Below are 22,893 nucleotides of genomic sequence, written 5' to 3'. Positions count from 1 at the left end.
AATTTTTATATCTGAATATAGGTTGAAGTGATATTTTTGATCTCCTGATCAAATAAAAATGAAGATTAATGTCACCTGTTTTTTACTTTTTTCATAAGGCTACTAGAAAATTTAAAATTTTGTGGCTTACATAATATTTCTATCAAGAGCACTGGTCTAGTTCAATTGCTGGCTTCTGTAAATAATGCCATTATCTATGCAAATAAAACTGCTGAGTTAAGAGCATCTGATCAACGTTTGATAAATATTAAACATCCCATCAAGAAGTCCTAGGGCTGGGAGTAAAGAGTTAACTATTCTTTCTCTCTAGTCAGTAACTAAAGATTTCTTTGGGTCTGGGGTCAAAGGAATATACACTTAAAGTTGTCACAGATGCAACAGGGTTATAACTGAGCTATACTGCTTTTCAAGAAGACTGAAACAATGTATACACCCAGCAATAGTGTATAGAAGTGCCTATTTCTTCATGCCCTCTTCAACCTTTTTAGTTTGTGCCAATGTGATGGGTATCAAACCAATTTGCATTTCCCTGATTATCACATGTTTATCAGCCCATTTGTACTTCTTTGGGGAACTGCCTGATCATATATCCTTTGTCCACTTTCTTATCTACTGTATTGTCTTCTCACAGATTTGTAGAAATTATTTATTTGTTCTATTTCTTTCTTCCAGCCTACTCTGGTCTTTTAATTTTATTTATGGTATCTTTTAACATATGGAAGTTTTCGTACAACTGAATCTCTCAATCTTTTAAGGCTCCTCTGCAACAACAGCAACAAAAGGCTCATCTGCTTTACATCTTACATTATAAGATTCCTTGTGCCCTTGTTCAGTCATATCTGACTCTTTACGACCCCATGGACAGTAGCCCGCCAGGCTCCTCTGTCCATGGAGTTTTCCAGGCAAGAACACTGGAGTGGGTTGCCATTTCCTCCTCCAGGGGTTTCCTGAGCCAGGGATTAAACCTGCGTCTCTTGCACTGGCAGGCAGGATTCTTTTACTACTGTGCCACCTGGAAAGCATAATTATATTATAAGATTACTATTTTCAAAAAAAAAAAAAAGATTACTATTTTCATTTATTTCTAATAATTTTTTAGTTTTGGTTTTTCATATTCAGAACCTGAATACATTCAAAACATATTTTTGTATATTTTATGAGGTAGGGCACTAATATTTCTCACAAAATGGATAGGCTATTGTCCCTGAACCCCTTATGGAAAGCTATCCCTCCAACACTGAACTGAAAAGCTGTCTTTGAAGCTAGAGTAGTGTATGCATGCTAAGTCACTTCAGTCGTGTCCATCTGTACCATTACCCTTTTGGTCTTTACTGTATACCACACTGACAAGTTCTAGAGTAGAATTAGGAAAATCTCAATATCCAGGTCTAATCACCATGGACACAAAATCTTTTGCTCTTTAAGAATGCATACAATCAACACAAAGACACCACACACTCTTAAATGCAAAAGCTTGCAAACAGAATATAACATTTTAGCTGAATAAGCCTATCACTTACAAGATGAAGCCACCTCTTGATGTGCTATGAAACATTTGTGGTAAGGTCACTATTAAAAAAAAAATTAGGACCTTTACTTCTAAAAGCACTAACCAGTTATAAATATCATAGAGCTTAAAGGATGAATTCAGTTTAATTTAACTGCTGTTAACAACTGCTGTTGTTCAGTCGCTCAGTTGTGTCCGACTCTTTGCGACCCCATGGACTGCAGCACGCCAGGCTTCCCTATCCTTCACCATCTCCCAGAGCTTGCTCAAACTCATGTCCATTGAGTCCCTGATGACATCCAACCAATTTAACTGGTTACTTCTTTCCAAATATAAAGCCTACCGTTACCTCTACCTGAGAAGACAGGTCTTCTGTTGAACACTTGGAAGCCTGGACTGTGCCAGCTGGCTCCCACCTCTGACTGGTAGGCAGGCCTTTTTACTACTCGTAGAGTCCAAGTTGCTCAGGCAAAGGCCATCCATTAACACACAATATTCTTGGTTATGTAAGTGTCTCTTACTGCAGGGCTTCCATACCCTGTGTAAGACTTTATTAAGATCTGGCTTCTAAGAGCAGAGTAATCTTCAGTGTAATTTGGCAGCAATAAAAGAAACTTGGTCTGACAGACACTGGTGCTGCCATGAGTTCAAGTGCTGAGCAAAGCGTGCTTGTGATAGCTGTCACTACATATTGGCCTGGGTTTCTCAGCTCTGTTCAGTCTTGCTATTTATTAATACCTGTACCATTACTACACTGTTTTAATTATGACAGCTCTGAAGTATCTTAACATCTAATGGGACAAATTCCCCGCTGTTACTCTTTTTCAAAACTTCTCAGCTACTTTTCTCCATGTCCTCTTGCATTGGGTTTTAGAATCAGTATGTTAAAATCTATGAGGCCCCTTGGGCAGATACCATCTTATCCAGGTGATCAAAGTTCACATCACCAGTAATGGTATAAATCAACACCACATGCAATGAAATGAACACAATATTACTTCAGTTGGTATTCCAGCTCAAAATGTATAAGCTGAATGTAATCATGAAAAAAACATGAGAGAAAGCCAAATGAAGGACATACTACAATATGACTAGTCTGTACTGTTCAAGAATATCAATATTAAGGCTAAAGATATATGAGAACTGAATGCAACACGTGATCAGGGGTTTTATTTTACTATAAAGGACATTTTTGGAAGAACTAGCAAAATCCAAAATGAGGTCTGTAAATCTGATAATAGTGTTAATTCAGCCCATTACTTATAGTGTTAATTTCTCAATTTTAATACTTGTTCTGCAATTACACAAGAGAGTATCTGTGTTCCAGGAACAGACACCAAAATATTTAGGGGTAAAGGAGCATTGAGTCTGCAGCTTAATCTCAAATGATTCAAACAGAAAAACAGTATGTATATGCATATGTATTATAGATAGAGAAGGGAGAAAGGGGAGAAGAAAAAGAAAAGGGAGCAGGATAAAGCAAATGTGATCAAATGTTAACACCTGCGGGATCCAGGTAAAGAATACAGGAAAATTTTATCATTTTTGTAACTGCTCTGTAAGTCTGAAATTACGTAAAAATAAAAGCTCAATTTTAAGGAAGTCTCTTGAAGATTTTGAGATGACCCATAAAGGAATATAATCTCTAGCCATTTATCCTCATCTTTTTGTATCATCAGTATGCTTTCAGTTTTCTTATTTTTTATTCCTAAGTAAAATTTTCTGTACAACTGTTAATAGACATCTTTTATTTTTTAATTCAGTTCAGTTGCTCAGTCACGTCTGACTCTTTGCAACCCCAATAACTGCAGCACACCAGGCTTCTCTGTCCATCACCAACTCTGGGAGCTTGCTCAAACTCATGTCCATTGAGTCAGTGATACCATCCAATCATCTCATCCTCTGTCGTCCCCTTCTCCTCCTGCTTCAATCTTGCCCAGCATCAGGGTCTTTTCCAATGAGTTCTTCGCATCAGGTGGCCAAAGTATTAGAGCTTCAGCTTCAGCATCAGTCCTTCCAATGAGTATTCAGGACTGATTGCCTTTAGGATTGACTGGTTTGATTTTTTAACTGGTTGTTAATATATGGTCTGTAGCCCACCAGGCTCCTTGTCCATGGGATGTCCCAGGCAAGAATGCTGGAGTGGGTTGCCATTTCCTTCTCCAGGGGATCTTCCCAACCCAGGGATGGAACCCAGGTCTCCCACATTGCAGGCAGATTCTTTACCGTCTGAGCCACCAGGAAAGCACTCAGGCAATTGTTAATATACAGGAAAGTAATTCATCTTTAAAGTTTAAATTTTATCTAATTTTCTAAATTCTAGTATTAGCTATCATTAGTTAATTATCTTGAATTTTATAGTAGATAATCATCCTGTTATTAATGGCAATTTGCAGCTCTTTCTTTCTAATATACATACCTTTTTTCCCCCTCCATCTTTTATTGTATTGGCTGAAACCTTCAGAACAAGGTTGAATGGTGGAGATGACAATGGCCATTTCTGTCTCAGTTTTCACTTTTTCAGTGAGGATATTGGTAATGTTTCACCATTATATATGAAATTTGCAATTGGTTTCTTATAGACAGTCCATCAGTAAAACAAACTTACTTTTATTCCTGGATGTCTACATTTCTTAACCAGGAATGAGTATGATTTAAAATAGTCTTTATTAAAACATATATACAGAAAAGGGCAGATATCATAAGAGTATAGTTTGATGGATTTTAATAAAATGAACACATTGAGTATCAAATTTTATTAAATGTTTTTTGATAACAGAAAAATCAAATTGTTTCTTTTAACCTTTTAAAGTACTACATTCCACAGATAAACCCAATTTGATCTTGATTTTCTTTATATTACCCCTGCCATCTTATATACATATATATATACACAGTTCTTAAAAATTTGTCATGCTTTCTTATTGTTTCATTTTCCCACTTACCTAATCTTACTGAAATAATCAAGGTTTCTTTTTTTCCTCAGGAGATCTACATACTGTTACCCCCTAATATTCTTTTAAAACCCATAAATTTGTATTTGTCTAACAATACTAAGAATAAACGAGGCCTGGAAAGAAACTTGGCTATTAACAGTGGTTACTTCTGGGAAGGGGAATAAGGTGAGGAGTAAAGATGTGAAATGGCATCTTGCTTCTTTAAGTTCTTTTATTGTGAAATATAAGACATGTATAGACATGTCATAAGACATGTCAAATATAAGACATACATAATTACAAATGTATAGTTTAACAAATTTATCAGAAAGGTAACATGGAACCATCATCTAGGTCCAAAAATGGAATATTGCCAGCACATAGATGCCCCCTTACCTGCCCCTTTTGATTACAACTCTCTCCATCCCACTGGCTTCACTTTTAGAGAAAACCTATTTCCTAATATTTTATAGCAATCATAAAACTTGCTTTAACAGCTTGATTACACCTAAGTACACATCTCTAAACAGTCCCGTTTATTTTGGCCTAGTTTTAAAGTGTATTTGTATAGAATAATATAGTATGTTTTCTTCCTGGGATCTTTCATTCACTATTGTGTTTCTGAGATTCATCCATGTTGTTGGGCTTAGAGGTGGTCTGTTCATTTCCACTGCCAAATAGTGTCTGTCTTTGTATGAATACATACCACAATTTACCCAGTCTATGTTGCGTGAATGGACATTTGGCTTGTTCAAATCAGCAGTTCTTAATGTTGCTATAAACACTTTTGTACGTGTTTTCAGGTGTATAGAGACCTATATTTGTTGGCTATAAAAGTAGAAATGGAATTTCTGAAATCATAAGCTATGAAAATCTTTACTAGATAAGGCCTGTTTACAAATTATTTATTATTAATGTCTTCAGTCCTTTTAATTTAGCAATTCTTGTAGACCTAGCTCACCATGGTTTTAATATGCATTTATCTCATTACTAATGAGGTGGAGCACCTTTTCTTGTTTACTGGCCAACTGGATTAATTCTTTTGAGAAGTGCCTGCTCAAGTCTTTTATACATTCTTGTACTGAGATGTCTTTTTCTGATTGATTTGTACAAATTTGTTATATATGCTTGAGATAAGGACATTCATTTTTCACCCTATATATTTCCATATTATTTTAATTTTAATAAGTATATATTATACCTATAAATTCTAAAACAATAAATTATAAGATCTTCAGCACAGTTTTACTTTCTCCCTAGTTTATTATTTAAATCATCTGAAATGTTGGAGAATATTTCATATATATATATATATATATATATATATACATGCACATACATATACATATGTATTTTTTATTATTATTCTGTGTGTTTAGAAATCTTTTGTTATCAATTATACCAGGCTTCACAGTCCCTGTATTTCAATGTAACTCTAAAAGTTTTACCGTGTTTTTCACACATCACCACTTCTTGTGTCCAAATCTTCCTCTTTCTTGGATTTGTTTTCCATTTTACTGGGAATACCTCTTCAAGTATTTTTCTCGAAAAAGGTGGTTCACCTACTTTCAGAGTCCTTATTTATTTTGACCCCTATTTAAACATTCAAATATTAGTGAGGCTACGTACAGTTCTGTGTTCAAAATACTTTTCCCTTAGAACACTGAAGGCACTTATTTTCTAGAAAACCATGTTGCATCCAAAACCAGTCTGATTCTTAGTCTTGAGTCTTCCTATGTAGCCTGTTTTTCATCTTTGGAATCATAACTAGTTCAGTAATGTACAGATAGATGCTTTTTGCTTTTACATTTCTCTAGTTTGTTCCCTGGTGGGCTCTTTATACTTGAAAACTCAGTCTTTCTTCAGCATAGGGCAATATTCCTTATTTCTTTATATTTTCTCTTTCACTGTCTTTCCATATGTACCTCTATAAAATAGATACTGGATCACTTAGATCTATCCTAATAGCATAATTTTCCTCATGTACTTTCTCTTTTTGTCCTGTTGCTTTATGGTCTGTCAATTTCCCCTACTTTAATTTTGTAAAAATTGGTCTTAAGTCTGTGTGCTATTTGAGTCAGACACAACTGAGCGACTTCACTTTCACTTTTCACTTTAATGCTTTGGAGAAGGAAATGGCAACCCACTCCAGTGTTCTTGTCTGGAGAATCCCAGGGACGGGGGAGCCTGGTGGGCTGCCGTCTATGGGGCTGCACAGAGTCAGACACGACTGAAGCGACTTAGCAGCAGCAGCAGCTGTGTACTGTTTAACTAACTGCATTTTATTTCAGCAATCAAATTTCAGTTGGAACTAATTCTTTAACCACTCCTTTTTTTCTGCACAGCAGTTATCTTTTTATTTGTAAACCCAATTTTCTCTTGACTCTGAGGGAACCTGCTGCGATCAGAACTTCCTCAAGTTCCATTCTGCTTCCTCAGTATCTCTATTTCCATAGTCAGCTGTTTCATTTATTCAGCTTATTAATCTTTTTTCAAGTTTTGTTCTTGTTGTCCAGTCGCTCAGTAGTGTCTGACTCTTTGCGACCCAACTGAGCATCCCAGGTTCAGCAGCACTCCAGGTTCCTCTGCCCTCTACTATCTCCCAGAGTTTGCTCAAATTCATGTCCATTGAGTCAGTGATGCTATCTACCCATCTCATCCTCTGCCACCCCCTTCTCCTTTTGCCTTCTACATCTTTCTCAGCATCAGGGTCTTTTCCAATGAGTCTGCTCTTCAAGATAACAGGTTTCCTCCACAGTTGTATTACTCTGTCTCCAAACCTCCAAATGGGAGATATGTTTGACTGTGGGTCTCTGCAGGTATGTGGTATACTCACAGACAGGTTTCTCTTTAGAAGTGGAGGAAAAAACCCAGTTTTTCCAAAATAAGGAAGGCTGTATTTTGAGGGTACAGTCATTTAACATACCTCAGTCTTCAGTGGAGCTCACTTTCTTCTTCTCCCCACATTCCATCCACCTCACCCAATCTGCTGTGGAAATCCATTACCTAAAGCTCTGCTTTCCGTTCACACTCTCTCCAATCCCAGGTCCACTGTCTGCTCAATCCTCCCTCCAACAAAACCCCTACTTTGCTTGAAGAACTGTCCTCAGAGCAAAAGCCACTGCTCTTCCCTGCTGGCTCAGTGGTAAAGAACCTGCCTGCCACTGCAGGAGATGCAGGTTTGATCCCAGGGTGGGGAAGGTCCCCTGGAAAAGGAAATGGCAACCCACTCAAGTATTTTTTTCTTGGGAAATCCCATGGACAGAAGAACCTGGCAGGCTATAATCCATGGGGTGGCAAAGAGTTGGATATGGCTAAACAACAACAATAACAAAGCCATTGCCAGGGAGGGAGAGAAGAAGTAGAGGAAATAATAGTTTTGAAGGCAGTCTCTTAATTATTTGCCCTGATGTTCCATTTCCCCCCAACCTTCTCCTTCCTCCTACGCTTGCTGATTCCAGGCTCTGAGTTTCAGGAAAGAAGTTCCATTAAGAAATTCTCTTTCAGCATGCAGCAGGAGTACCTACTTGGGGTTGCATTTTATTCTGTTCTGGTTTCTCAATCATTATGATTCCAACTGTTTTCTATTACCCTGAAATTCCACCAATTTTCTGGTATTATAACAATAGCAAGAATGACAGCGGCTAACATTAAGTCAATACTGGCTGAACGTAAAAGCTCCTGAGTGCGCTGCACATGTTACCTCTCTTGATACTCACAGCAACCCTAGGAAGCTGGTATCATTATCATCATCCTAATTTTGCAGATGAGGAAATTGAGGTTAAAAAAAAAAAAGAATAAGCAACTTGCCCAAAGTCACATAGTTGGTAAATGCCAGATCCTGGATTCAGACATGGGTAATCTGGCTTCAAAGCCTCCCTTTACTGTTTTTCAATACAATTATGATTCATTCTTTTTTGTATGTCTGTTTTATTATTTTCAGTAATATAGTATGGGAGAGGAAATGGGTATAATTGGACCATCATTTTGCAATGAAAACACATTGTCTTCAATACACTGGTATTGTTTTCACACTACTTTTTACATGGGCAGAAAATATCTTTTAGAAAAGATACAGGATCTAGTGAAGGAATCTAGTGACAGAAAATGAGTACCATGAAACTGTTTAATCAGAATCAAAAGAGGTAATGTGTAGAAGTTCCAAAATGAGAGGCTTAAAAGTGGCAATTTCAAGAGTACAGATAACTTAAAAAAAAAAAAAAAAACAACTAAGGAAACACTAAACTGCATTTTCATATTCTCAGCAACTCATTAGTTTGCTGTCACTATCACCAGAAGGAAGTAAAAAATGTACTAAAATTTTAGTCCCAGCCTATTCTCTTGACAGCAGCCTTACAAGTAACAAATTCAACTCAAATACCTACGATACACCTACCACATGCACTGTGCTACAAACTGGAGATAAAGAAATGAAAGGCACTGTTCCACTGTCCCTGCCCTTACAGAGCTTACAGTCTACGGCAGGCACAAAACAAGTAAACAAGTGACTATAATTCAGTGTGATAAGTACTGTGACACAGGCAGGTACACAGAGGGTGCCATCAAAACCAAGAGAGGCTTCCAAAGAGGTTTCCCTAGAAATAACTCCTAGACTGAGTGTCCAAGGATATGCTATTATTGGTTTGGTAAGTTTAAACTGAATTTATTATCTTTTCCCTCAATCTGCCCTTCCATCCATCTAATACAACACCTGGTAAAGAGAAAATGGTCCACACAGAAAGCTGAAGCTTTCTTGACTTTTCCCTCCTCCTCTTCAAGTGGTAATCAAGTCTCACCTACTTCCACTTCGTTACATTTTAAATCAATTACCTACTCTCTGGTCCTACTATATGTAACTACCTTAGTTGTAGTCTCCATCATTTCTCACCTTGCTAACTCTAACAACCTTGTAACTGGTCTTCCACTGAAATCTCTTTGCTAGTTAAATAAACTGATCCTAAAAACTCCCCGGGGACGGTGCCCAACTTGATCTGGGCCCTCTCCAGCGTCTATCCTCTCTCCCACTCCGCTGAACTTCCTACTGTCCCTCTGAAAGACCACACTCTCTTCTGCCTAACTGCCTTTACTCAAGCTGCTTGGTCCCCAACCTTGCCCTGTTAACACCTACTCAGACTACACAGTGTATCTCTTCTGAAAAGCCATTCTGATGACTTCCCTTCCTCTGTCCTTCCCACATGCTGAGTTAGGTACCTCTTCTTGCGCTCCCACACCATACTACCTCATCAGGACATTTACCACAAAGAATTACACATTCAAATTATTCTGTAATTATTTCTTTACCTGATTCTCTAGTATCTAAATTAGTGAGCTAGCATACAGCCTGTTACCCAAGAGGCAGTCAAAAAATACTGAAAGAATGAAAGCATGAATGAACGAACAAGGTTAGTTAAGTCTGTGAAATCTGATGAGATAACAGAAGGAGATAATGGAGAGGACAGAACAGTTGGAGTGATACCTATCTTTAGTGAGAAGGAAGAAAGAAGCTAGTACAGGAAACAGAATGAACAATCAAAGAGGTTGGAAGAAAACATCTCAGATTGTACATCAAAGTATAACCCAAAAGGAGAGAAAAATTTAAGAAGGTGCAGGTGGTCAGCAGATCAAACACTACAAACAGGTCAAAGGTGAGAACTAAGACAAGGCCACTGAGTTAGGGGTGGTCACTGGGGGTCTTGATGTTGCTAACGCTGAGTTTAGCCCCACCTCACTCTTCTCAGCACAGTCAAAGTCCTTCTTCCTCAGCCATTTTTTGAGGCAATTTAGGGCTGACAAAAAGAATGAAAGGTATGAAACTTACCTGTACTAATCTCTTTTTTCCATGATTAAAACATTGGAAAACAGAATATACAAAAGAAAATAAAATCCCACCAACCAGACAAAATGTTATTTCACTATTTCCTTTGTTTTTTTTATGTTTATAATTGTACAAAATTGATATCATATTGAATTTTATATCCTAATTACACAATTGCTTAACTATACTTAAGTTTAGTCAGCCCAAGTTAGCTTTCTCATTATAAATCAATAAGCATTTTAATCTTTTAAATAGGAAAAAGAAAAATTATGTTATAGAATTAGATGTACTGCCTGGCCACGTGTTCACAATGGTTTTTTTTTTTTTTTTTCTTTTTGTCACATAACACTAAAATTACCTCTTAGTTTCTATTAATAAAATTATTTTTGCTAGAAGGTAGCATAGCAGGAATTCCCTGGTGGTCCAGTGGTTATGACTAGGTGCCTCCACTTCCATGGCCCAGGTTCAATCCCTAGTTGGGGAACTAAAACCCCACAAGCCATGCGGTGCAGCCAAAAAATAAAAGAAAAAGCAAATTCTTAAAAAAGGTAGCATAGCACCCTCTGTATCTTATCTTGACCTATTTAGCTTTTATTTGTTCATGATCTGGAGGGGCTGCTAAAAATAGATTAGGCACGAGATACAGAAACGTCTTTAGCTGCTGCAGGACTTTTTTCTAGACTTTTTTTTTTTAATAATCTCTTCAGTCAAAATTAGATAAACTGGCTTTTAAATAAGGTCTAAATTATAATATTAAGAATGCTTGTCTGACAATTTGTTATATCTAGAACAAGAGTGTGAACCAGAATTTTCAACCCTTTTCTGAGATTTTCTTTTTTTCAGTAGGAGTATGTTTTATTGAAAAAAAAAAAAAAAAAACAGAAAGAATGAAACCTAAAACTAAGATTACTAGGTCAAAGGATGTGAACATTTTTAAGGCTTTTGATACATACTGCCAAATTAAATCCAGAAAGGCGGTGTTAAATTTATACTTCCTTCAGTATATGAGCTTGGATTTCCCCATACCATTGCAACACTGAGTACTCTTATTTTTAGTCTTTGCTGATCTAATAGGCAAAAAAATCTTATTATTTCAGTTATGTTTATAACAATAGTGAAAATAAACATCTGTTCACATTTATTGAGCTTATTATTTTTTTATTAATTGATTATTCATGTTCTTTTGCCTATTTTTCCAATGGGTATTTGTTTTTAAACTTTTGATTTGTAAGAGCTCTTTATATATTCATGATACTAACCATTTGTTATAAATATTTGCCCCTTTATTTTTTTATTAATGGTTTCTAACATACAAATTTATAGTCATATAAATTTTATTTCTTCCTTAAAATCATATTTAGAAAAGCATTTCCCATACCCTTATTTTATAAATTATTCAAAGTTCTTTTTAATATATTTACAGGGGAATAATACTGATATCAGTGAGATGATTTATTTCTACCATCTAATACATATGAAGTGATTCTAACTTCCTGAAACTTATAATTACAGTTCCAACACTGCTCAATACGAAATACAGGTTTAAAATTAAAATTATAGACTTTCCTTAATCCAATTTTAGCTGTTCAGACAATTTTTAACAACCAGAGTTTTGAGTTTAGAAAATTCAAAGCTCCCTTTAACCCATACGAAGCACAGATCTCTTGCTAGTTATCACCCACCTCTCAAAAACCTGTTAGGGATCCTTATGATGGGACAGGACTGAATGAAGCGCCTCCTAACTGGGTCCCATCGTATTTTCTTCTTACCTGTTACCACAATTATCAGCAATAAGTCAGACACATACAACACATGGCAAATAATACATAGCAACTGTAGTTATAGACAGAAAAACAGGAAACAAAACAATACTTGAATACAGAAAGAAATGATGTAAAGTAGCATTTAACCCTGTTTTGGAAGTCAAAGCAAAATCAAATTAATATATAAGCAGTGATGAAGGTTTTCAATTCATCCCCAAAACAATATGAACAATTATGTGCACCATTTTTCAAAATTCTGGTTCAACAGAACATGCATTCAATAATCACCAATGCCATCTTGTGGCAAAAATTGACCAGGAGCTTTATAAACAGATCAGAAACGATGACATTTTTAAAAATGAGTGAATGTTAAAAAGCGAGCTCTTACTAAAACTAATTTGATATAATGTAGGCTCCTGTTCTCTTCTGGGTTTGGTAATTCTTTTATCAGTTTTATGGTTAACAGGATAAAGCAATGGGCACCATCCTTTAAATATGAAATAAGCTGATCTCACTAAATTAAAATTTTATGATAGCAAACAAATAAAACAAACATTTAACATTTGACAATTCCACTGTGGGGGGAGAAAAATAAGGGAATTTTTCTGCCTTCACAGGAAGCAAATTAACTGCACATTAATCCCAATTAAAACTCATTTTCTTATAATATAGAAGAAAAATGCAAAGTGTTAATGGGATAATTTTGTCTCTTCTCAAAGTTTTGATAGCTCCCAAAGACAGCTCTTATAGGCAATAAAAACAATTAACATTGGTATTGAATTTAGAGTTTACAAAGAGCTTCTATACATGTTACCTCATTTGATCCTCACAATAAGCCTGTATGGATTGAACAGTCATTTCATTAAGCACCTGCTCTGCTGTGAGCCCCAGGCTAGGCTCCACAGTAGCCAGAGGAGGATATGACTCCTAGCCCCAAGAACTCATGGTCTTCTGAGGAAAGCAGATGCCTAAACAAATAATTACACTTCAGTGAGGTAACTGCTATAACAGGGGCAATAAAAACACTTCAAGGAAGATATTATCATCTTAATTTATAAGTAAGGAAGCTAAAAAAAAAATTAAGTGACTTAATGCCAAAGCCAGGAGTCAAGTCTGGGCAGTCTGACTCATAATACATGCCTTCTTTCTACTACATCACACTTAACCTGTCTCAAATTCCTTAGAAAGCATATAGCTTTTTATTTTGACAAATGGAAATATCTTAGATGTAGCACATGTACGTACAGATAACACAAATTCTGTGTAATGAAATGGCATTACCTGTACACGTATACTTAATATTGTGGAGGAGACAGACGTGTGGGCAAAGGGAAGAATTATTTATTTTGCAAAGAGTTTATCTGTTAATCCTCTAAGTCTTTTAAATCAGTAGTTCCCAAATGTTGGCCTATAGGCCACTGCTGGGCTAAGGTACAGATTTACCAGTACAACACAAAATAATAAAAATATGGACAAGGCAGTAAGTTTTTTAAATACTAAAATGTTCCATTTAAAAGTCTATCCCTTTTTCAGAAATTAGAAACTTTTGTTATTAAATATTCTTTTGTGAGATGAAGGTGATAGAAAATGGTAGCTGATTTTGTTTTTTAATATTCTTTCTTGGAAAAATAGAAATTCTGCAAGCCTGTGTGTATCCCCAAATAGATACATGTTTTTTAATTTATAGGTTTATGGCATCCAAAGATTGGAGAACCACAGCTTTAAATCAATACAATACTTGTCGATCACTCATAAGTCCAACACTGTAAACCACACTATCAAAGGATACATAAGATGCATAAGAAACTCCCCTTGCCCTCAAGGAGCTTATATTCTAATTAGGGAGACAAGACAAACACATAAAACAATTAGATAGCAATACAAGACAAAATATAACAAGTGATTAGCTTAAAATTTGACATCTTTATGTATCAAAAGCATTGAAATGTACATACCCTTTGACCCAGCTATTCCACTTCTAGGAATTTATTCCTAAAGAAACAATCATGCATGCATGGAAAGATGTATGGACAAAGGTACTATGGTATTATTTATAATGGTAAAAAATCTGAAACACTTTCAGAGTCCAACCATACAAAGATGGTTAAGTAAGTATGCTAAGTAAACATACTTAAATATATTCACATTCTACACACCACTAAAAGTACATAAGAGAGTACTTGCTAATATTCACATTCACAATATATTGCAAATGAAAGGTACAGGTACAAAATAGCAGTAGCGTATCATACCATATCAACAAAGAAAAAAGTATATATAGTCATGAAAATTTCAGGCAGGATAGACATCAGATTTTAATTGTGGTTATCTTTGGGCAGTTATTAAGAGCAATTTTGTTTTCTTTTCTTAGTGCTGTCTCTAATTTCCAAGCTTTCTCACTGAGTAGGTATTACTTTTGGACTGAAAGAAAAACAATACCATATTACTAATTTTTTTGAAGCTATGATAAGAAAATACTATAAAGAAACATCAAAGTGTTAACAGTGGTTATGATTCAGGTTGAGGATTATCACTCCTTTTATATTATCCCAAAATTCTAACACATACATTATTTTATAATGGAAAAATATAAAACAAATTTAGCTAACAGTGAGGAAGTAACACTGAAAATTACTGAACCAAAGTTGTAATCAAAAATTCTTTTTGATGTTTTTTCAGAGCTTTGTCATACATCTTTGGCCTGCTTCTCTGTCAGCAACCAACATAAGTCCGTCAAAGGCATAGGCTAATGTTGACTCTACAGAGGGTTATTCGGGTGAAGTAGGCATTAACTTCAGAACCCTTGTTTTCTTCCTTTAGCCAAAGAGCAGATAAAAAGAGAAACCAGCAACATACCAAATATATCTTTCCAATTTCAAGTAAACATGTTCCTGAAGTTTTGTTCATTGAAACTTTAATTTTTATATATTTGAGTGTCAATCTTCATTTGTGATTGCTTCTACTCTTCAAAACAAAAACCATAATTTTCCAATCATTTCATCAAGATTTTACTTTTGGCTAGCTTTTAAGTTTTTCCTGTTTATTTATTTCACTATAAATATGATGTAGTCCTCAATAATCAAGATGGTAGGCTGAGCACACTGCAAGCAACTCCCCTCTCCCCAAAACCTCACAAATAACACAAAAGCCATTTTTAAAAATATATAATAAAAAAAGAGCAAGAAAAGGTCTTAGTCAATCACTGAAAAATGAAAAGCTGATAGAATCAGCTTAAAGGAGGTTTACCACAGTCCTACACACCCAGAGTAGAAGGCTATTGCAAGTGACCTGAACAGCCCTCAGAGATAACTAAATAAGCCCAGAGGTGAAAGCAGAAAGAACAGAAATAATTTACAGAATTTCAGCATAACTGGTTAGGAGTGGTTGCTTCCAGATAAAAACAATGGCATCAAACTAGAAAGGTGTCACTCCCCAGGTAGGAACAATGAATATATAAACACTTAGATCAAAAAGACAGGACAGAGCTCTGGGTGGATATTAAATCCCAGGAAAAAGAGGGGACAGACACTAGATAAGACTGGCAATTGGTACATTCTACCTCACTGTATTTTCCATCTCTACCCACAGTCAGTGAAGACTTGCTGCAGTAAACAGATGTAATATTCACAGGAAGGCTAACAAGGACTCTCAAATAAAGATGAGTGAGCACAAAACCAAGACCCAAACATGAAAAAGTTATTAATGTGACAAAAAGAACTCACACCCAAAGAAAGAGAGCTAACAAATTAAATAGAGTAAGACCTTAGATTAGGTACAATTGCTATCCTGAGATATACCAGACAGTAATACATTTAAGAAGAAATAAACTGGAACTTTAGAAATTAAACTTTGATCATTTAACTAACTAAGGATGGGAAAAAAGAACAAATTAAATTACTAGTTTAAAAGATGGAGCCAAAGAAATTCACCTGAATACAGTATAGAAAGAAAAAGAGGTGGGAAGCATTTTAATAAGTTAAGATATAAAAGGGAATTGAGCAATTATTATAAAAATTCCACCTGCTTCTTTTGCAGAAACAGACAAGCTAATATGAAACTTCATATGAAACACAAGGAACTCAGAAAACCAAAACAATCTTGAAAAAGAACTGAACTGGAAGACTTATACTTCCTGGAGTCAAAGCTTACTGCAAAGACATAGTATTCAAAACTGTAGTACTGGCATAAGGATAGACATGTGTATTAATGGGACAGAACTGAAGAGTCTACAAGTACATCCATACACCTCTGGTCAATTGACTTTTAACAAAGGTGACAAGATTACTCAATGAGAAAAGCATAATCTTTTCAACGAATGGTCCTGGGACAACTAAATATACTTTTAAACTAGAATTCTGTATCAACTCAAACTCTCAGTCAGTTGTGAGAGTGAAATTAAGACATTCTTAAAATTTTTTTATTATTATTTTTTGGCTGCACTGCATGGCTCGTGGGATCTTAGTTCCCCAACCAGGGGTCAAACGCATGACACATGCAGAGGAAACATGGAGGTTTAACCACTGGACCACCAGGGAAGTCCCTCCCAAGACATTTTTGAGTGCACAAAGACACAAAATTTTTGCTTCTCTCAAGAGTTCTGGTGAAAGAATTACTCAAAGATATATATCTAGAATTTTCTAAAAAATTCAATAATCATCATCAAAGTAAAAGAAAAGAGTAAGCAGAGAATTGCTGACTTCCTAAATAAGTGTTTTAGTAAAACAAAAGCTTACTAACATTCAAAAGTGTACTCTCAGGTGATACTGACAGAAATAATTGTAAGGGTAAAAAGAAGGGTTGGGAGAAGGGTAATATGGCTTCACTCCAAACATTTAAGGCAGACACAAGTACAGAGAATCTCATTTACGAGACTAGTAGAACCCACATATCAAAGTCTGATAAAGGTATTAAAAATCATTACAGGTCAACATCCTTTGAAACACAGGCACAAAAATTCTAAACAAAATATTATCAAATCAAAATTACATAAAAAGGATAACACATCATGACTAAGTGAAATTTGTCCCCAAAATGTGAGACTGATAAAAAATTCAAAAATCAGTATAATTCACCACAAACACAGAATAAAGAGGAAAAACTATATAATCATCTTAATAAATGGAGAAAAAGCATTTGGTAAAATTCAACACCGAGAAACTGGGAGGAAAAAAATAACTTAAGCTTACACAAAAACCTGTCCACAAATGTTCACAGAAAGTTCATTCGCAAGAGCCAAAGCCTGAACAACTTTCCAATCAATCAGAATGGGGAGACAAAGTGCAGTTCTATCTGTACCATGGCAGACTATTCAGTACCAATAAACTAACTATTGATGGGGGCGACAACTTGGATGGCTCTCAAGGGAATTATGCTGAATAAAAAAAGCCAGTGTCCAGAAGTACAGAACAGACTTTTGAACTCTGTGGGAGAAGGTGAGGGTGGGATGTTGCGAAAGAACAGCATGTATATTATCTATGGTGAAACAGGTCACCAGCCCAGGCGGGATGCATGAGACAAGTGCTCGAGCCTGGTGCACTGGGAAGACCCAGAGGAATCGGGTGGAAAGGGAGGTGGGAGGGGGGATCGGGATGGGGAATACGTGTAAATCTATTGCTGATTCATGTCAATGTATGACAAAACCCACTGAAAAAATAAATTAATTAATTAATTAAAAAAAAAAAAAAAAGCCAGTGTCAAAGGCTTACATGGAAAAGAAAAAAAAGGTTACATGATTCCACTTATATAAGGTAACTGAAATGATGAAACTATACAGAGATGGAAGAGAGACTAGTGGGTACCAGAGGTTTGCTGGGGGAGGTGGCTGTGCCTATACATGAGGGGTCCTTGTAAATGGATCTGTGTCGTATCTTGACTAGGTGGCCATGAAAATCTACACGTGACAAAATTACACAGCACTCAAAACACATGCATAGACACACACATGAATTAGTGCATATAAAACTAATGAAATCTGAGTAAAGTAAGTTGATAGTATCAATGTCAATTTCCAGGTTGTGTTACTATGGGATAGCAACAAGATATTATCATCTGGGAAACTGGATGAAGGGTATATGGATCTCTCTGAATTATTCCTTACAACTGCATGTAAATTTACAATATCTCAAGGTAAAAAGTATGAAAAATAAAATAAAAACCAGAATGAAGAAGAAAAACCCAACTATGTTGATATGGAGCAGACTGCATTCAAAATGACTTATCAGAAACAAGAATGAATATTTTAACAATCAGAACTATTGACAGAGAACTCAATCTAAGAATTCTAGTTTAGATGATATGGTCCTACTACTTTATGTAATTCAATATTTATAACGAATTTCAAATGAGAAGCAAATTAATACTGTATTCAGAATCACTGCACGCTTGTGCAGACTGCTTACTGCCTGAGAACTCCATGCCAAGTGGCTAAATGGGAGCTAAAATTCAGCCTGCACTCTACCCCTAATGCACTCACAGAACTATGTCTACCTGTGCCATGGCACACTTTGGGCCGACAGTGACCAACTTGTTAAGTAAATTACTTCCTTTTAAACATAAGAGAAATTACATTTACTGAGCATACACTCTATTGCCAGCATGTATATACATTCATTTTTAAACGTCTGCCTTTGCCTTTCAAAATAAGATCTGAACCTGTATCAGTTCTGCTGTGCTGCCTGGGTACAGAGTATTCCTTAGGAGGCTTTGGTTCTGCCTCAAATCTTTTTTGAAACAAAGCAGTGTATAAATTAATACAAACCAAAATATGAGTTACAGTGCTATACTGTACTGTGTTCTGGTTTAGTCACGCATTATGTATATGTATATATGTTTGTATGTGTGTGTGTGAAAACAACTGTATTCCTTAATAAAAATACTCTTCCAAGAACTCATTTAATCCTTACCACAACTCAGAGATAGATAAAAATTATGATCCCAAATTTACAGATGAGGAAATTAAGACACAGAGAGATTAAGTAATTTGCCCAAGGTCATTTAGCTAAATAAGTAAGTAAAAACTCCAGGATTCAAACCCATGCAGTCAATAATGCTCATAACCGGAATTCAATTTAGCACCTGAAAAAAGTATGTATAATAGAGGCACTTGAATAAATACTTGTTAAATGAATGAATGAATATTGAGGGAGTAATTCTCAACCAAAAGTACACTCTCCCAACTCACTAAAGAAGTTGCTCTCCTCTCCCAAGATTCTCCATTATACAGTCATCCCTCAATATCAACTGGGGATTGGTTCCAGGACCCTCTGCAAATACCAAAATCCAAGGATGTTCAACTCCTTTATTCTATAAAATGGTTAAGGCTTACGTAGGCATACAACCTACTCATACATCTTCCTGCATACTTCAAATCCTCTCTAGATTGATACCTAATACATTGTAAATACATTACCTAATACAATGTAAATACTATGTCAGTAGTTGTAAATACAATGTAAATTATCTGTAAATAGTTGCTGGAGTGCAGCAGATTCAGTGTTTGCTATTTGGAACTTTCTATTTTCCCCAAATATTTTTGATCTGAGGTTGGCTGAATCCATGGATGTGGAACTCGTGGACAGAGAAAGCTAACTGTATCATTATACTGCCACTTAATTATTAAGAATAAAACCACAGTAAGTCATTCCTAACTACTGGAATAACTGTTAAATACTTCCCATCCCTTAGGTTTTTAGGAGTCAAAAATTGTGAGGAACAACTGTGCTGGCAACTTGAAGATCACTCTGATTCTTTTAGGGGCTTTCAAGTAGAGTGTGAGCAGCTGTTGACTACTTACTGGTTTCTACTGCACTTCCCAAATACATGCAAAGGAAATGTATCTTTACGGAACTAACAATATTGAGGCAAAAGCAGCTATTTGCCCCCCCAGACATCAGATGTTATATCTTCTGTTTTTTAACACACTCCTTATTTATTTTAAATATTCCATTTTCACATATATCTGCTTATAAGCCAACTCTATAAATAAGTGGTAAATGAACGAAAATCACTGGTTCTCGCCTTTTTGTTGCCGCCATTTCCACTGGTCATTAAAACATACTCATTTCCCTTGCTTGCTTCATTTCTGTTTTCTTTCACTTTAGTCTCTTTGCTCCCCTGACATTACTCCTCTAACACGTGTATCAAAAGGTAGGCCTGTCATAGATTTCTTTTATTCTATAAAAATAAAGTAATCACAGCACACTGAGAGACATCTTCAAATCTTAAGCTATTCTTTTGTCATTTCAGTTTATATTATCAGTTATTCAAGTACTACTTTACTGGAAAAAAAAGTGGGCTTGTTGGGTGAGTAGTTTTGTCTTCGGAGGAGGGAGGGAGCAAGGAGGAGCTGTAACTAAACTGTTCCAAAAGGTAGCCGTGAAACCAATGTTCATAAATGATACTATCCTTCCTTAGAAATAGTAAAAATGAAAGAGGCTAAAATTTTTACAGATTAAAAATTAATCAAAAAGTACTGTAATTCATAAACTTGTGTTAGATTGAAATACTGTATCTGGATCTAACAAACAAAAATTCTAGGAACACTTCTAATTTAAAATAACATCATCACAGGCTGCCAAGACTTTGAAATAAAGTTTTAAATAAAAACCCCACCCTTTTGGACCAGTTTAATCTTTTGACAGGAAGGATATAACTATAAGCACATCACAAACTATATGTATACTAGACAGTCTCCAAAGTTCTAAAAATTCTACCATTTTCAAGAGAATCAGAAAGGCTTTAATCTTAGAACTTACCCAGTGCAATGGTTCCTGAGATGCTGGACTAGATGGCTCATTGCAAGCTTATTAAAAAATATAAAAACAAAAAGCAGATTACCAGGTCCATTCCAGTAGGTCTGGTACATTAACTCTGGCAGGGAATTGGGTTCCACTGAGACTAATAAAAATTATGGCTCTCTTCCCAGAAAAATGCACATATATGTTCACAATTTTACGTATGATATAATCCTCTGAAGACTATCCACAGACTCGTGAATTTACAGACCCCAAGTTAAAAAATTAAAAAGAATTTAGACCCAGAAAGTTAAAATTGTTTTCAAAGGGTAGTTAAATGAAGAAGGAATGGATTTACTCCATATTCTACCAGAAGATACAACTGAAAAGACTTTAGACCCAGAATATTATAACTGTCTTCAAAGGGTAGTATTCTACCAGAAAACACAACTGGGAGAAACTCAAAGTTGCAGCTGAATTTAAGGCAAATCTTTGTAACAATTAGAGACAACAAATAATGTGACAGCTCGCTCTGCAAATAGGCAACCCAATAAATGAAGAGATCAAAATAAGCAGATCCCTTTAAATAGAGATTAAAAAAAAAATTAGAGCTATTGTGGAAAGGATTTCCACACTGGGTAAAAGATAAAGCAAGATGACTTCCAAGGTCTTTTTCAATTTTAATATTTTATGATTCTAAGAAGTTTTAGAGGAGGGGAAAAGGGAAAAATTAAAAGTAATTTTAAAACTTTTTTTTACTCCTTATAGGTTGTTTTCTATGTTTAAGATTTAAAAAAGAGTCTGCATTTGTGCTCTAAGTTATCTGTGTCACAGATGTATAGAACAGACTTTTGGACTCTATGGGAGAAGGCGAGGGTGGGATGATCTGAGAGAACAGCACTGAAACGTGTATATTATCAAGTGTGAAACAGATCGCCAGTCCAGGTTGGATGCATGGGACAAGTGCTCAGGGCTGGTGCACTGGGAAGACCCAGAGGGATGGGATGGGGAGGGAGGTGGGAGGGGCGATCAGGATGGGGAACACATGTAAATCCATGAATCAATGATTCATGTCAATGTATGGCAAAAACCACTACAATACTGTAAAGTAATTAGCCTCCAACTAATAAAAATAAATGAAAAATAAATTAATAAATTTATAAGTCTATTAAAAAAATAAGTTATCTGTGTCAATGTGACTTTTTTTTCTATTGAAGTATAGTTGATTTACAATGTCGTGTTGATGTGTGCCTGTCTAGAAATGTAAACTATAGCAAAAGAATCTGTATTAAGCATAGCAAATATTTTTCTACAACCCTAAAAAATAATGTGATCAGTTTCTTTGCTAACAACTACATATCTGAATCCTAATTATACTGAAATGAAAATTTACAGTAATAATTCACCCAAGAGCTAGACTACACTGTTTGGTCTTTACTTGCTCCTGGATTTCTTGTACTCTGTAACTTGAATTTCCAGAGAATAACTTCTTTCCCCAAAAACATCCCTGAGAGAGAGAGAAAAAAAAAAAAAGACTATGTACTCTATGAGTATAGATGTAAGGAGACTAAATATGAAAAACTGATTTTTAAATCAATACATTTTGACAAAGCCTGCTGATCTAAAATTTTGCAACCTCCCTCCTTTAAGGAACACTGAAGATGGGTAGCTCCTTAGAGACACAGAGTCCATGCTATTTCTGCAAGTGAAACTGAGGAACTCCTAAGGAGAAGGAAATCCAGAAATTCCAACAGTCAAACAATTGTATCCAGAAATGCCATTTATATTTTTGCTATTCATTGTTCCTTGATTAAAACTAGAAAAGTGATGAGTTTTGAAAGTGAAGACACAACTGTTTTATACGAATTAACTTTGCTTTCTCTCAAGTCACCATTTTCTATTGGTAAATGCAGTGTCTTCCAAGAAAAGATTTAGACTCAACCAATGGCAATGAGAGCTTGTGGTGGACTAAATCTGGGCAAAAGCAACAAAATATTCATTAAATAATTAATTTTTAATATTGGATTTTTTTAAAAAAAACTCTTAAAATTTGATATTTAGAAACTATCCTGAAAAACTGATAATAATCCTGTTAGGTAATAAGCAGAGAGCCAATATCTTAAATGCAAAACTAAACAAA

At 35.5% G+C, this 22,893-nt stretch overlaps 1 protein-coding gene across 5 annotated transcripts in view; it reads right to left on the bottom strand.

Annotated features, from left to right (window-relative positions):
• The window catches only part of KLHDC10 (kelch domain containing 10), a 61,909-nt gene that overhangs the window by 17,624 nt on the left and 21,392 nt on the right, over window positions 1-22,893 (bottom strand). For 3 of the 5 annotated variants that reach the window (XM_061165792.1, XM_061165794.1, XM_061165795.1), the window contains exon 2: window positions 11,941-12,027. The exons of the other annotated variants lie outside the window; for them this stretch is intronic. In XM_061165792.1, the coding sequence (XP_061021775.1) occupies window positions 11,941-12,027 (87 nt within the window). The remainder of the gene's footprint in view (window positions 1-11,940; window positions 12,028-22,893) is intronic. 5 annotated transcript variants of the gene reach the window in all.

Source organism: Dama dama, chromosome 18 (genome assembly GCF_033118175.1).
Source record: "Dama dama isolate Ldn47 chromosome 18, ASM3311817v1, whole genome shotgun sequence".
NCBI lineage: Eukaryota > Metazoa > Chordata > Mammalia > Artiodactyla > Cervidae > Dama > Dama dama.
Note: the sequence above shows the minus strand (reverse complement) of the source record. Positions and strands in the feature narration are given on the sequence as shown.